The 14477-nt window shown below is 38.2% G+C and overlaps 3 protein-coding genes and 1 pseudogene across 4 annotated transcripts; 3 read left to right on the top strand and 1 right to left on the bottom strand.

Moving 5' to 3' along the window:
• Positions 1 to 1041: 1041 nt before the first annotated feature.
• On the top strand, positions 1042 to 2427 carry LOC137713443 (syntaxin-121). Its single transcript, XM_068452738.2, has 2 exons — positions 1042 to 1799; positions 1884 to 2427. The coding sequence occupies exons 1-2, from the start codon at positions 1235 to 1237 to the stop codon at positions 2312 to 2314; spliced, it is 996 nt and encodes a 331-aa protein (XP_068308839.1). The 5' UTR covers positions 1042 to 1234; the 3' UTR covers positions 2315 to 2427.
• A 2118-nt stretch (positions 2428 to 4545) lies between these two features.
• LOC137712510 (syntaxin-121) lies at positions 4546 to 7099 on the top strand. Its single transcript, XM_068451583.2, has 2 exons — positions 4546 to 5181; positions 6539 to 7099. Exons 1-2 carry the CDS (start codon positions 4656 to 4658, stop codon positions 6898 to 6900), a joined length of 888 nt encoding a protein of 295 aa, XP_068307684.2. The 5' UTR covers positions 4546 to 4655; the 3' UTR covers positions 6901 to 7099.
• A 148-nt stretch (positions 7100 to 7247) lies between these two features.
• Positions 7248 to 13753, top strand: LOC137713397 (uncharacterized; annotated as a pseudogene). Its single transcript, XR_015955748.1, has 12 exons — positions 7248 to 7644; positions 7746 to 7766; positions 7889 to 7989; positions 8081 to 8126; positions 8233 to 8276; positions 8394 to 8474; positions 8638 to 8708; positions 8834 to 8944; positions 9331 to 9413; positions 10299 to 10513; positions 11157 to 11241; positions 11494 to 13753. The product of XR_015955748.1 is annotated as an uncharacterized LOC137713397 (transcript).
• Positions 11693 to 13542, bottom strand: LOC137712509 (33 kDa ribonucleoprotein, chloroplastic-like). The gene is made up of 4 exons (XM_088684241.1): positions 13108 to 13542; positions 12923 to 13024; positions 12416 to 12727; positions 11693 to 12215 (listed from the first exon to the last, which is right to left on the bottom strand). The coding sequence occupies exons 1-4, from the start codon at positions 13540 to 13542 to the stop codon at positions 11919 to 11921; spliced, it is 1146 nt and encodes a 381-aa protein (XP_088540367.1). The 3' UTR covers positions 11693 to 11918.
• Positions 13754 to 14477: the final 724 nt, after the last annotated feature.

Raw genomic sequence — 14477 nt, 5'->3', positions numbered from 1 at the left:
GAGGGATTACGTAGTTGGAATGGAAATTCATGTTTGAAAACTTCGAAATCTGAACATTTTCCAAAAGGTTGGATGGAACTATACAAGTGGAGGAAGGTTTCCTGGTTCGGAAAACTTGAACCGGATAATCGGACAAATAGATACAACCCTACTTGATTCAATCTAACAATTCAGACAATGTTCGATCAACAAGTCAAAGACCAACTTATCTAATTCGTCGAATTCTAGGGTACTTTGTCTCGTTTGTTTCTTTTCTGGGTTTTGCTTGACAACCATGATCAAGCCATCGTCGTCTTCTTCATTCATTCTCTTTCTTTTCTAAATTTAAAGAGTAATTGTTTTTATTTTTAAATATTTATAATAAAGAGTCTTTTACCGTATTTCTCGGAGATACATTTTTAAAAGTTTACTCTTCAAAATAGAATTTTAATTGCTCTTAATATTTCAAACATGACAATGGATTATTGCTTTCGATTCTTTTGAGATATCTTCCACTTTTTGTGTGTAAACAAGTCTCTCTTATCCGATTTATGACGAGATTAAATCTTTTGCATTCAAAATATGTGCGATCTCTTTATAGCCCTAATAAGTATTTAACACATGTTAATTTTATGATGACAAATTAAAAAATTTAAGATATTAAATACTCGTCAATTACTTATCGAGTCCATAGAAACACCACGCTCATGTGGAGTGCAGAAAATTCGATCTCATTCATTACGTTGTTAGCAGCCATATGGCAACATTAAAATGCGAAACAGCTTAGAAGAAGAAGACAAAGCCACAAATAACACGCGACCAAGTCCCATGTTTTTCTTTTAACTCGTTTTCCAACTTAATTATTCAATCATTAAATTTCCTAATTTCCAATTTTCCCAGTTTCCCCTCTGCCCTCACGCGTAATTAGGCCAAATGGCTGCATATTAACTAACACAGAGGATTAAGGATTAAGCTCTCTCTCTCTCTCTCATCGTCTTTCTCTCTCTACATTGACAGCTGGCCCACTCACAAAACAGAAAGAAACCGCCTCTTTCGTTTTTCGCACCAAAATCCACATCCCGCCTGAGAGTCCTCGTTGACTAATTAAACCGCCCCACCTTCCTCTTCATACTTCATAACCCCTCTCCAAAATATCATATCTCCAATTTCCTCCCAAATTCCCCATTTTTCTTATCCATTCCGAACGGATTTTGGCTCCGATTTCGGTTTCAAATACACGAAACTCGCAAAAATCATGAACGATTTGTTCTCCGGCTCCTTCTCGCGGTTCCGGAGCGAGGAGCAGTCGCCGCGGCGCGACGATCACGTCATCGAGATGGGGTCGACGGCAGGGTCGGGCGCCGCCGGAGTCAACCTCGACAAGTTCTTCGCCGACGTCGAGTCCGTCAAGGACGAGCTCAAGGAGCTCGAGCGCGTCTACTTCAGCCTCCAGTCCTCCCACGAGCAGAGCAAGACGCTCCACAACGCCACCGCCGTCAAGGACCTCCGATCCCGCATGGACGCTGACGTCACCCTCGCCCTCAAGAAGGCCAAGGTGCTCAAGGTCCGCCTGGAGGCGCTCGACAGGTCGAACGCCGCTAACCGGAGTCTTCCGAACTGCGGGCCGGGGTCGTCCTCGGACCGGACTCGGATCTCAGTCGTCAACGGCCTCCGGAAGAAGCTCAAGGACTCCATGGACAGCTTCAACGCTCTCAGGCAGAAGATCTCATCCGAGTACCGTGAGACCGTACAGCGGAGGTACTACACCGTCTCCGGCGAAAATCCCGACGAGAAGACCTTAGACCTCCTCATCTCCACCGGTAATGGCGAAAACCCTAATGCTCCCTCCAATTTTAGTGCTTAATGAGGTAATGGATTAATCAAATTAAGCATGATTGTTGCAGGAGAGAGCGAAACGTTTCTGCAGAAGGCAATACAGGAGCAAGGGAGGGGCCAAGTCCTCGACACGATCCAGGAGATCCAGGAGCGACACGACGCCGTAAAGGACATGGAGAGGAACCTGCAGGAGCTGCACCAGGTGTTCCTGGACATGGCGGTGCTGGTGCAGGCGCAGGGGGAGCAGATCGACGACATCGAAAACCACGTCATGAGAGCCAACTCGTTCGTCAGCGGAGGCACACAGCAACTCACCAAGGCCAGGGCCTCCCAGAAGAACACCCGCAAGTGGACTTGCTACGCCATTATTCTGCTGCTCGTGATTATTCTGATCGTGATCCTCAGCTTGAAGCCGTGGAATTGGGGCAATGGCGGTGGCAATAACGACAATAGTAGTAGCAATAATCCGACGCCCGCCGCTCCGCCGCCGCCAGCGTAGGAGGAGAGGGAGAGAGAGTATTGTGATTTTGTTCTTACGCCACATTCCTATTGTTTTTGTGTTACATTTTTGCGCATTGATTTTATTTTTTAATAGAGGTATATTTAATTTCATTAGATTGTGTTTCTTGCTCGCACTTAAGTTTAAATTTTATTTTAAGTAAATTAAAATATTGTTTTGTCAAAAAAAAAGAAAAGGAAAAAAAAAAAAAAAAAAAAAACAAACTATCATGTGGAGTTCACTGCTTACCTTCTATCCTTTTATATTCGAGAAAATTGGAATAATACTCCTTGAATTTTGGTTTAATTGGAGTGTCGGTCTTTGAATCAAAATTTCGTGAGTATTTGTATTTGACTTTGTTATAATGTAGAGTAATGATTAGTTTTGTTAGTTCCGTAAATCTTTTCATCTATTTTTTGGTTTTTTATACTTTTTATTTTGGATAGAAATTCTAATGAAGTTGGTCAAAAGTATTACTGATCCACCTTATAACACATTCAAGAACCATTCACGGATTTTTAGTTTATGGATCAATACTCACGGATTCTTAGTTCATAAACCAAAACTCTATTTGAGCTAACATTCAATGATTATTGCTCTAATAACCTCCTTATTTTCTTTTTGCCATCGTATTGTTCTGTTTACAGTTTTCACACTCTTCAATTTTGGATAAATAAACTAGTATTTTTTAAGTTCATCTTTTACAAAATTTAAATACAAGACGATTCACTTATAAATAAAGATAAATACTAGATATTAATCCGTAATATTGACATGCACTATTTTTATTGTCCCAAAAATAATGTTTTTTTTTTATTTTTTTTGAAGAGGGTGCATAATGGGTCTCGATAAAAACTTGAGGATTTCAATCCGCTTCAAGGATATTCTTAGCTGAACCGTCTGCCGTTGACAATTATATAGAGATATTGTAGAAGCCTGGTGATCAAGGTGCGGATGAATATTGAATTGATCAACACATTTCTGAATACCAATAACAAAACGTCCTAGTGCAGCTAGACAATTATCAACCATATAAATACTCTTCAACCCATATAACTTTTTTTTTTTCTTTTCATTTTTTTCTCTGATGGATAGGAGAAGGGATCCCATAGGAGAATTGAGATTTAATTCATAATTTTGTGGTACCAAATATTAATAAATGTTAGACGTCAGCAATGGTTATTACTAGGGGCTTCAAGAAAACGACTTAAAGCCCGGCTCATACCGTTTATATGTTATTTAGTATTTTTTTTTTTTTTAGTATATCGATATTTTTATACTAAGGGAGGGGAAGTTCGACTAAGCCACACAATGAGCAGCCTAATTTGGTATCGAATTCGTCATCCACAAGATTCGAACCTAAAACCTCTCACTTCTAAGCGAACATGAATACCATTAGACCGTCGAGTTACTATGTTATTAGTAATTAAACCATCGATTTGTTCTAGGATGACTAAACGATTTTCAATTTGAATGATTTTTTTTTTTAGGGATGAATGATGATTAAGAAACTAAACCGATTATGAAATTAATAATGTCAAAATATGTTATGTATATTTGTTGAGAGTGAATCCCATATTTGAGGAAAAATAAACTTTGCATGTGCTTAGAAGTGATTGGACCACTTCCCATATTGCTAGTTAGTTTTATGGTGGAACCTCAATTTTTTAATGGTATCATAATAGGTTGTCCAATGTGTGAAGCCTAACAGTCATAAGTAATTGGATTACTTATGATATTGCTAATTAATTAGTAGTGAAACCTCGACTTTCTTCCTTATTCTCCCATATAGAGGGGGACGCATGTACTATCCATATTAAAACCAATTTTTATTACTATGTTCTTTGTCAACCAAAGTTGTTAAGATACACCTTTAAATTATTAGAAGATGCCGGTCTAGTTATAAACATGGAATTAGTAAATAATTCATCCCAACTCGTACACATAACACATACAAACGGTTCGGATAGTTGAAGTTCGATATGGAATGTATCCAATAAAGGGCCTGTATTCTCACTAGTCTACAAATTAAAGTGGTCCTACATTTCTCCAAATAGATACCAGAAGGTTGGAAAAAAACATGGTCCTCGGCTGCTACGTACACAGGAGTTAGGAATCCACTTGGTACTTGGGGATGATGTTTGAACCTTTCAAAGTTGGAAGTTGAAAACTTGAAACGCGGCCAAGACTTGAACTACAAGTCAAGAAAGACTGCCAAAGCACTTCTCTGTGTATAACATGTATCTAAACCATAAATTTTGAGTCACAGAAACTCAGAGAGGTAAGGTTAACTTTTGACTTCTGAGTTTATGATCTTACAGCAAATTAAGGTATCGGAAAAATGAACGATCTGCTCTCTAGCTCCTTCTCCGAGGCCTCGCCGGACCACCATGTCATCGAAATGACTGCAACGTCCAACGAACTCAACAAGTTTTTCCAGGATGTGGAGTCGGTCCAGAACGAGCTCAATGAGCTCCAAAAGATCAATAAGAGCTTGCAAGGCGCACACAAGCAGAGCAAGAGTCTCCACAACTCCAAGGCTGTCAAGGACCTCCGAACCCGCATGGACGCGGATGTCCATACCGCCCTCAAGAACGCTAAGGTTCTTAAGGTACAGTTGGATGCGTTGGATAAGTCCAACGCTGCCAACCGGAGCTTGCCTGGTTGTGGTCCAGGGTCCTCATCTGACCGGACGCGGACGTCCGTGGTCAACGGGCTGAGGAAGAAGCTAAAGGATTCCATGGATAGCTTTAATGACTTGAGGAACAAGATCTCATCGGAGCACAGAGAGACCGTTCAGCGTAGGTACTTCACGGTCACCGGAGAGAACCCCGACGACAAAACCCTAGACCTTCTCATCTCTACAGGTAACATATATAGCATCTGTGAAATATTTGAATTACAAATAGTAGTTCCGCAATGTTACCTTCGCCAAATATAATCAAGAAATCAAATGATTTGCCCTAGAGTGCAGCGTAAATCTAGGTTTGAATACTAAGCTCAACAAATATATACCAAAATGATGAGATGAAGGGTATTGGGGGATCTATCTGATTATTTATATAGTAAGCTTTTTAGCTAAAATGATATATGAGATTGATATAACTTATTATTTTGGTCTCTGAGATTTAAAATCAATAGAAGTTGTCATTGAGATTGTCTATTGTCAATCATTTTGGTATTTTCGTGAAAATCTCCATTAAATTGAGAATATTTTTGTCAAATCAACTCCTCTACTTAAGTTGGTAGTTTTTTCAATTTAACGAAAATTTTCCACAGAATGACCAATTGATTGATAATGGATAATCTCAGGGACAACTTCTATCGGTTTCAAAACTCAAGGACCAAAATAAAGAATTATGTCAATCTCAAAAATCATTTTGATTAAAATACCTATATAATATATACACTAGTTGTTGGATGCATTTAAGGTTTTGATCTAGAATTGACATAATAATGATACATATGTTCCAATACGGGTGAATTTTGGGATACCAATGTCACATGATGCATCGGATATACAACGACTTTTCAAAGAAAGAAAATAACCCTCTTCATCAAGGAATTCTTCAAACAAATTTATTTGAGGGAACTCTGTGGAGTTGATTTTATAATTTTTTCCACGATCGGAACTGTGCATATTTTAATTCATGTATTCACTTCAATGCACAAAAAGACAACTTCGAAACCATTGAGACATTGTGCTACAAAAAAACACTAAAATGATGACTACACTTTAGTCCAATGATCATATATGTGGTTTATGATTATGACAATCTTTAAGGCAAGACTTAAAACTAGACAATTTGAATTATTGAAATAAATGTACAGTGGGTCATCATAAAAGGCTACCTCTCAAGTAAACTTACTTAAGTGATCCTTACAAGACTTCTGATTGATGAAAGCATACGACCGTTTGGAATGAGATTTCCTGTTTTAAGTCATGGGTCAGTTTGGTTTGTCAAACGCTTGAAATAAAATTTGGCATGGAAGATATTTCAATAATGACCTATAAAAATTAATCGGTTCAAATTATAAGAAATATTGTAGTGTGATTCATATAAGTGGTTAAAAGTGTATTAATTAAGTTGCTAATTAGCGTTTGAGCATCCTTGAATCTTACATACGTATCTTAATAACATGAGCAAAATTAGTTGGTGTAGTGATCGATGCTCATAGAATCAATTGCTAATTTGTGTAACTAGCAATTATATATGCTTGTAGGTGAGAGCGAGACATTTTTACAGAAGGCAATCCAAGAGCAAGGAAGAGGGAGAGTTTTAGACACCATACAAGAAATTCAAGAGAGACATGATGGTGTGAAGGCCATGGAGAGAAATCTGAACGAGTTGCACCAGGTTTTCATGGACATGGCAGTTCTCGTGCAAGCTCAAGGTGAACAGTTGGACGACATTCAGGGCCACGTGGAGAGAGCTAATTCATTTGTGCATTCTGGCACTCAGCAGTTGCAGAAAGCCAGATTCTTACAGAAAAACACACGTAAATGGACATGTTATGGCATTATAATCCTGCTCATTATCATCGGGATTATATTGGCCTCAATACTGCCTAAAATATTAAATTAGAAATCAAGGCCATGTCTGATAACCATATTATTTTTAGATTTTAGTTTTTATCTTTTGAGCTTGAGATATGTATTTTTTAGTTATGTTTGCGGTCAATACGTGTACTTTTGTTCTTATTTTCCACTCCATTTCTTTTCCTTGCTTTTGGAGGCCTATGTATATTGTATTGTAAGCATATATACTGGATTCGTTTTGGTTAGGTCAATTGTTTCATTCCTTTGACAGGGATCTATGTCAAAAAATAAAGAAAGAAATGCGAAACGTCATATGAGTAGCAAGGTTTTAACTTCGTTGGTCTAATTATAACAAAAATAATTGCATACCTTGCTACTTAAATTTTAACGTGTAGAAACATGAAATTATTTTAAAATTCATACTGGATTTTTCCTAACAAGGTTTTAACGAGTCAAATAGTCAATGATGCGTGGGCGGAGAGTTGTAAGTATGGATGCCCATATAGATTGGATAAGTTTTCACTGTTAATCTAACTAGTTCTCACTATCTTGCTACAACATTCTTTGTTTATGATTGTCTAAGATTAGAGATGTTTATCGGTAAATTTTGCCCCGAGACTACAAAAACGCACTGAAAATCATTCCACTTCTTCCCTTACAAACAACAAAAGCTCAAAGTGATACATTGATCCTGTTCCGCTTCGATCTCTTTTTTTTTTCTTTTGCCTATTTACATTGATCCTTTCCCTCTCGCAGTCCGCTTTGGGCATGGCAACAGTCCGCATGATAGGCAAGTATCTCTTCCAAAATCCCTTCTTTCTGCAGCAATTCATTCTTCTTACACGCAGTTAACAAGTCTCTCTCTGCGGTTCCCGTTGATACCCAATTCAGATATAGCCGTCAACTTCACAGTTCAGTCTCTCTGGCATTTCATCCAACACTTGGCATGCCATTTTTATCTTACCAAAAACCAAACTTCATCGTTCTTAAATTCGACTATGGGACCTGAAACTTTGAAGAACATGATCATACAGATGGAATGTTCAGAGGAATCTACAATGGAAAGCAGTGCCATGTCTCGGATATAGCCACGGTTTTGAGCAGAGCTTGGACTGCCGGCGTCGACCGGATTATCGTAACTCTCTTTCCTTTTCAATTAGAATTGTTAAGTAATTGTTGTTGTTTAATGCGCTCTGAAATTAGAATTAGGCTTATGGATAATGTAGGTCACTGGTGGATCACTTGCTCTGTTTTGTTACTGTTACTGTTACTGTATTTTTGTGAATAAATGTCATTGCCAAGTTTTAAAAATGTCGACTTGTGCAACAAATTGGGGTTTGTTCTTGGTTTATTTTTTTTATTTTTTATTTTTTTGCAGCAAGGCTTTTTTGTACTGTTGGTGTGCACCCCACTAGATGCAAGGTCTGCCCTTTTTTCTTTCTCACTTCTTACTTTTATTCGCGGAAGAAGTTGATATTGTTGATTTTCGGTTTTGTTTAGAGATGCTTGAGAGGTAGGGTCATTGTCTATTCTGTTTAGGAATTTGAAGAGAGTGGGGATCCAGATAAGCATTTTCAGGCGCTTCTGTTATTGGCCAAAGAGGGCATTGAGAAAGGAAAGGTGTGCTCCGTACCCAAGATCTCTATGTCAGGAGGAACATGAGGCGTGCATTATAGGGTTTCAAGTCATTAAAACTTCTTTGAACGAGTGGTCTGTTCAGATATTGATATCATGGAGCAATATATTTTGTATTGCTTATTTCGTTCTCTTTTGTGCTTGGAAGGTGGTTGCAATTGGTGAATGTGGACTGGACTACGACGGGCTTCAGTTTTGCCCAGCAGAGATTCAAAAGAAGTACGTCGTTTCTGAAAAAGTAGTTTTTTTTCTTATTCTCTGTTTCCGCTTGCATGCTTCTACTTTTTATTTGATTACATGATACATTCTGTGTTTTCCATCTTTTACTCTATTGTGAACTCCAGGTATTTTGAGAAGCAGGTTGAATTGGCACACACCACTAAGCTTACCATGTTTCTGCATATGCGTGCAGCTGCTCCAGATTTCTGTGAAATTGTAGAAAGAAATAGCGGCAGGTGAGAATGCTTAGCACCATACTTCTAGAATCAAAATGTGGTGGTTAACGTCATGACTATTTTTATTTTTAAAATTTTTGTCCACCCTCAAATTCCAAAGTTACTAGAACGGGGGATGCAGAATAAACTGGACAATTGGATTGAACTTACAATTTTGACAACTGAAATACCACTGAAATACCAGTTGGACATTTTAGTTTTCTGATGAATAATCACTTCTGTTAATGAGGGAAATAATAGCTTCAAGTTTATCTCGATCCTGTTTTTTTCCCCTTTTGCCTTCTGCTGCACTAAATGAATTTTTATGACTGTCTTTCACTTCTACATGATGGCAGTGTGCTGTACTTGTGTGCATGACTTGTAAACTTTCCTCTACTATTTCGCAGATTCAGCGGTGGGGTGGCCCATTCATTTACTGGTAGCGCAGAAGATCGTGATAAACTTCTTTCCATCAGCAACATGTACATAGGTGAAGATATTATCAAAATAGCATGGTTTCTAATACTAATCTGTCAATCCCTGCAAAGTTTATGATGTCTGTTGCTTTCTGTAACATTCTAACGAGTAGAATTTCTTTGAATTTAATGTGTGAATCCATTGTCAAATGTGGAAAAAGAAACATAGATTTAATATGCCTAAATGAATATTTAAAGGTTGATGGTTATGCACGACGAAACATTAGATTAGAGAGATTGAAAATACCCTACATAAGCATTACCACTAAACAAAGGATTTCTTTTTAAAATGACTTCTTTCAAATAGTCATTTAAAAATCCCTCCAAGCGCATTATCATTTCATAACTCTCTATCTAATATTGTGTAGTGCATTTATGACTAAATTAGCCTACATCCTTGGTACTTGGAAATTGTGGCTTTATGAGAGAATAAGATGACCCCAATCGCAATGCATAGAGGGTATTTTGGTTTGAACATTTTACCTTTTTAGGGTCAGGAATGGGGTATTTTTTTGTCTAACCTATCTCAGAGCCTATATAATTTACCGATTCTATTCCCTCATTAAACAACACCTCCGGTTACTTGGTTATTTTAATCTTGAGTACTGAGCACCATAAGAATGAGTTTGTGATTGAATTAACAAATCATTTTCCAAACAAAGAGATTGGCCTCATATCTTTCTTGCAACCTTTGCAAATAGAACAACAAATTTTGCATCAGTGTTTATAATTTTTATGATTTTTTATTTTATTTCTAAGTTCGAAAGAAGAGAACAAAGTTCCTCTTTTACATCTTAGATATAAACTGCTCATTTTTAAATGCTAGTCACAATGGACATATTGAACACTTTATCTTGGTCTTTAAATTGAGGTCATGAATACCTTTTGGTCCTAAATAGGTGTAAATGGTTGCTTTCTGAAGACAACTGAAAATCTCGATGTTATGAGGGACACCTATTGAGAGGATGATGATTGAGACAGATTCTCCATATTGTGGAATCAAGAGTACAAGTGCCGGGATTAAGTTTGTAAAGTCCATTTGGCCTTCTAAGAAGAAAGAGAAGTATGATCAAGAGTGCTTTGTTAAAGATAGCAATGAACCTTGTTTAGTTCGGTATGTTGAAATATTTTTTTACTTCCATATCATGAACTTCTTTATTTCTTTTATTTATTTCTTTGTCGACAAAAAGAATAATGAACCTGTATAGTGTATGAAGAAAACTCTTAAAGCATCGTATTACTGTTCAGTGAATACTATTTCCCCTAATTTGAACCATTTACTGCCTAGGAAGTGCTATTACTGCATAACTTTGTACCACGATATCTAATTTGCTGATGTTACTAGATGTCATGTAAGAATTAATGTGTGTGATTTGTCAAGTAGGGAAACTATATTTGTGAGACAGAAGTGTTTTTATAATGGATGGCTTTCTCAAGCTATATCGAGAATATACTATATTCTGCTTTTATTGAGAAATGACGATCCTTGGACTTTTGATATCTGCAGTAGACATGTATCTATCTTTGTTGGGAATTGTAAATCTGTTACATTATTGTTTGAGTCAACTTGATATCAAGACATTGTGGATCTATCTTCTTGTCGTAAACTTGTTACAAGGACATGGAATTTTGTTTGAAGTTGAACATAGTGATGATGACAATTTCGTTGTTAACAAGTGCATGTTTATCTGAAGTGAATTATGTTTTAGCTCCTAATTTATTTATCTACTTGGTCATTCAATGTGACGGTTTCTCAGGCAAGTTCTTGAGGTGGTAGCTGGTTGTAACAGGTATCAATGACATAGGTCAGCTGAGCCGAACATTGTACCACAACACTTGCAGGTAAATCTTTGGAACCCGTTGGATTTTGCACTTGTCTGTGTTTGCTTTAGATGTGTGGTGGACCTTATGAAGTAAACCATAGCTCTCGCTGTGTATTACAGCGTTTGTGAATTTTGTTAGTGCAAGCTGAGCATGATCAGGCCAGTTTGTCCAAGCCGTATTTGCCAGCAGAACTAATCACCACCATAGTCCTTGATTTCATGGGTCATTGTAGGGTATGAGCTTCGCTTATAACAACATACTGTTGTGCAGGGGTTTTTTTCCTCAGGATTTGGATTCTGAAGCAGATTGTCTACTTGATGGTCATGACCCTCGGTGATAAAACCAAGATCCTTCGTGTCGAAGGTTGTTCGGTCCTCTTTTTCTATTGTTATAGCAATGTGTCACCTTTTGCCATATCTTGTGAACGTGACGTTCTGTATTTTATCTGCTAGCTGCATCCAGCTCTGAAAATCAAAGTTTCATCTTATTCTGAAGTTGAGAATTTACCAACTTAATAATATTACTTTGAAATTGTTTTCCATTCGTTTATACATGATTAAGGCCTAATTACTCGCTCCTTGGAAACAAAACTCGAGTCTCACTTTGCCCCTGCAACTGAAAAATCAACACAGCCTCAACATCACTTTGTGCGACAAAACTTCTTGTTCTAGGCTGGCTTGTAGTGCAATGTTAAATCAGATGCTAACGCTGGAAACCAATTCCCCGCTGTCTGCGTCTTCTGTGGTTGTATCCGATGCCGGAGTGGAGACCAATTCACTGTTGTCTGTGTTGTCAGTGGTTGTATCGGACGCAGGAGGAGAGACCAATGCACTGTTGTCCGTGTTGTCTGTAGTTGTTTCTGATGCTGGTGGAGAAACCACGTCACTGCTGTCTGTGTCTTGTGCAGTTGTTTCTGATGCTGCTGGAGAGGAAACAACGGTCCTTGCTCTCTCTGCCGCCATATTTAATCGCAAAGGCCGCCCATCAACCTCCTGTTTTGCAATTTCACACACAAACAAACGGATTATTACGGAACCACAATACAATCCACAAGGATCAACACAAGTCACTTGGTACAATGTATTGTCGGACTTATGTTGCCACACAAATAGTTCATATTCACTGTCTGGCAGCATAAGACCGTCAAGTCCAATACGGTGTACCAAACGAGCTGTTAACAAACTTGTCTTACCACTCCATTCATGGCAACGACAGCTGATTCCGCAGCCTCATTAGTTTCGAATGTCACAAACCCGAAACCTCTGGATCTTCCAGAAACCCTCTCATATATGACCTTGGCACCCAACAGCCCTGGTTGGTCTTCAAAGGCATCCTTAAGACCCTGTGAAGTTAAACCCCAACTAAGGTTTCCTGCATAAACCTTATGAGGGCTATCTATGTACACCTTGAACCCAGTCCTTGGTCTGTTGGGTCCTAACATTTCCCTTTCACCTCCTCTTGGCACTTCTGGGAAGTTCACCTTCACAGTTCTACCTCCTACTTGCTGTCAAACATCGCCACCATCAAAGTTGAAAAAACCGGAAGTTTGAGTTTCCGGGAGCTGTTATTGGCATTCCAAAAAAGTCATACCGCACTTAGTGAAGCGAAGGATAGACCTTTTTGGAGCGTCAATCGCAGTTCCCGATTTTTTTCGTGTTAAAAGAATCGACACAAGAACCAAAATTTGATTGATACTTACAGAGCCATCAAACATCCTAATGGCATCCTGAGCTTCCTCAACAGTAGACATTGTAACAAATCCAAATCCCCTGCTTCTATCTGTGACTCTGTCATAAATAATCTACACCACACAAACACAATCACCAACAATTCTACAAACCCATCAAATCAAACAATGGAAACATGAAGAAAAAGAGCTCAAACCTCTGAAAAAACCACCGTGCCAGCCTCCCCGAAAAACTCAGCCAATTGGGTTGAAGTCAAGTTATAAGGCAAATTCCCCACATATAGCCTCCCAGCGTCTGATATCTTTGCCACTTCCTCTCTTTGCTCTTCTTCTTCTTCTTCTTCTTCTTGCTTTTCATGGCGCCGTGCTTCTGGGTCTTGTTCGCCTTGGCTTTCACTATCTTCTTCAGCTTCAAAGCCGTCGAACGCCGCCAACGAGCGGTGGAAACTGGGGGGAGGAGAGGGGTGGGGGAAGCTGTGGAAACGGGCTTTAAGCTTGAGGGGTTTTAGGGGTTTAATGTGTGGTGGTAAGTGGGTGGGGATTGGAGGGAGTAAGTGGGAGATTGAGAAATTCGAGATTTTGTTGCAGAGGGGAGAAGAACAAGAAGTACTTGTGGAAGCCATGGATAGCATTGTGTGGGAGGAAATGGTATTTGGGGAAGGAAGGTCTTCAAGTGGAAGAAGACGGGGAGGAGGGGCTTCCCATTTGACGAAAGCCGATGTGGGGGCATGGATAAGGTTTCCTGGATTTTTGGATTTTCATTTGATAAACCTTCCTTTTATGTATTTTGTTTACATTCATGTACAAATTTATTTATGAAAATTTTTATGTGAACTCATATAATTTTTTTCTATGTCCAATTTAAATTTTAAATATGAAATATTTTTATTAACCTATTACACAACAAGTATAAGATTAAATTAATAATAAAAATTAGATTTATCAATAAATCCACATCCAATAATTGAATCCTAATCATCATGTAATTTTTCTTTAGGGTGTGATATCCACACACCCCTTTTTACTTCTCTCATACCTTTTTGGTTTTCGGTCGTCGGATCGAATGTATTGAAGAATATCAACGGACAGAAATTAAAAAGGGATGTGTGAGAAGTAAAAAGAGGTGTGTGGATAGCACATCCCTTTTTCTTTTACGTTCTATTTTGACAAAACTCAATAAATTGGCTAATACCTCTTTAATTTAATTAACACTTTGTTCCCTGGATGAGTTTGTCTAGGCGGGCGCCCCAGCAGGTTTAGGCGTCATTTCTTAATTTTCAAATACCTAGGTATTAATTGGAGTGGTGACCAACCGCTTAGCGCCGCCTAGAACAGTGGAGATTAGACCCGTCAGTAATGATTTTAAACCAAGTACATTATAGTCACATGCTTTTAATTATCTGACGAGGTTAAATTTTGTGTAGACAATTCCTTGATTAGTTAGAAATCACATGATATCGAAGGTATTTTTTGGTTGAACTTAATGTGGTGTTCATAAACTCATAATGTTATGAGAAAATGTTGTTTTTCAATTTACATTTGTGTACTTGTTCATCATTTTTTTAAT

The sequence above is a fragment of the Pyrus communis genome, chromosome 14, assembly GCF_041283825.1.
Source record: "Pyrus communis isolate YQ-2024b chromosome 14, ASM4128382v1, whole genome shotgun sequence".
Taxonomy (NCBI): Eukaryota; Viridiplantae; Streptophyta; class Magnoliopsida; order Rosales; family Rosaceae; genus Pyrus; species Pyrus communis.
The sequence above is the reverse complement of the archived record's forward strand: the minus strand, read 5'-3'. Positions and strand labels throughout refer to the sequence as shown.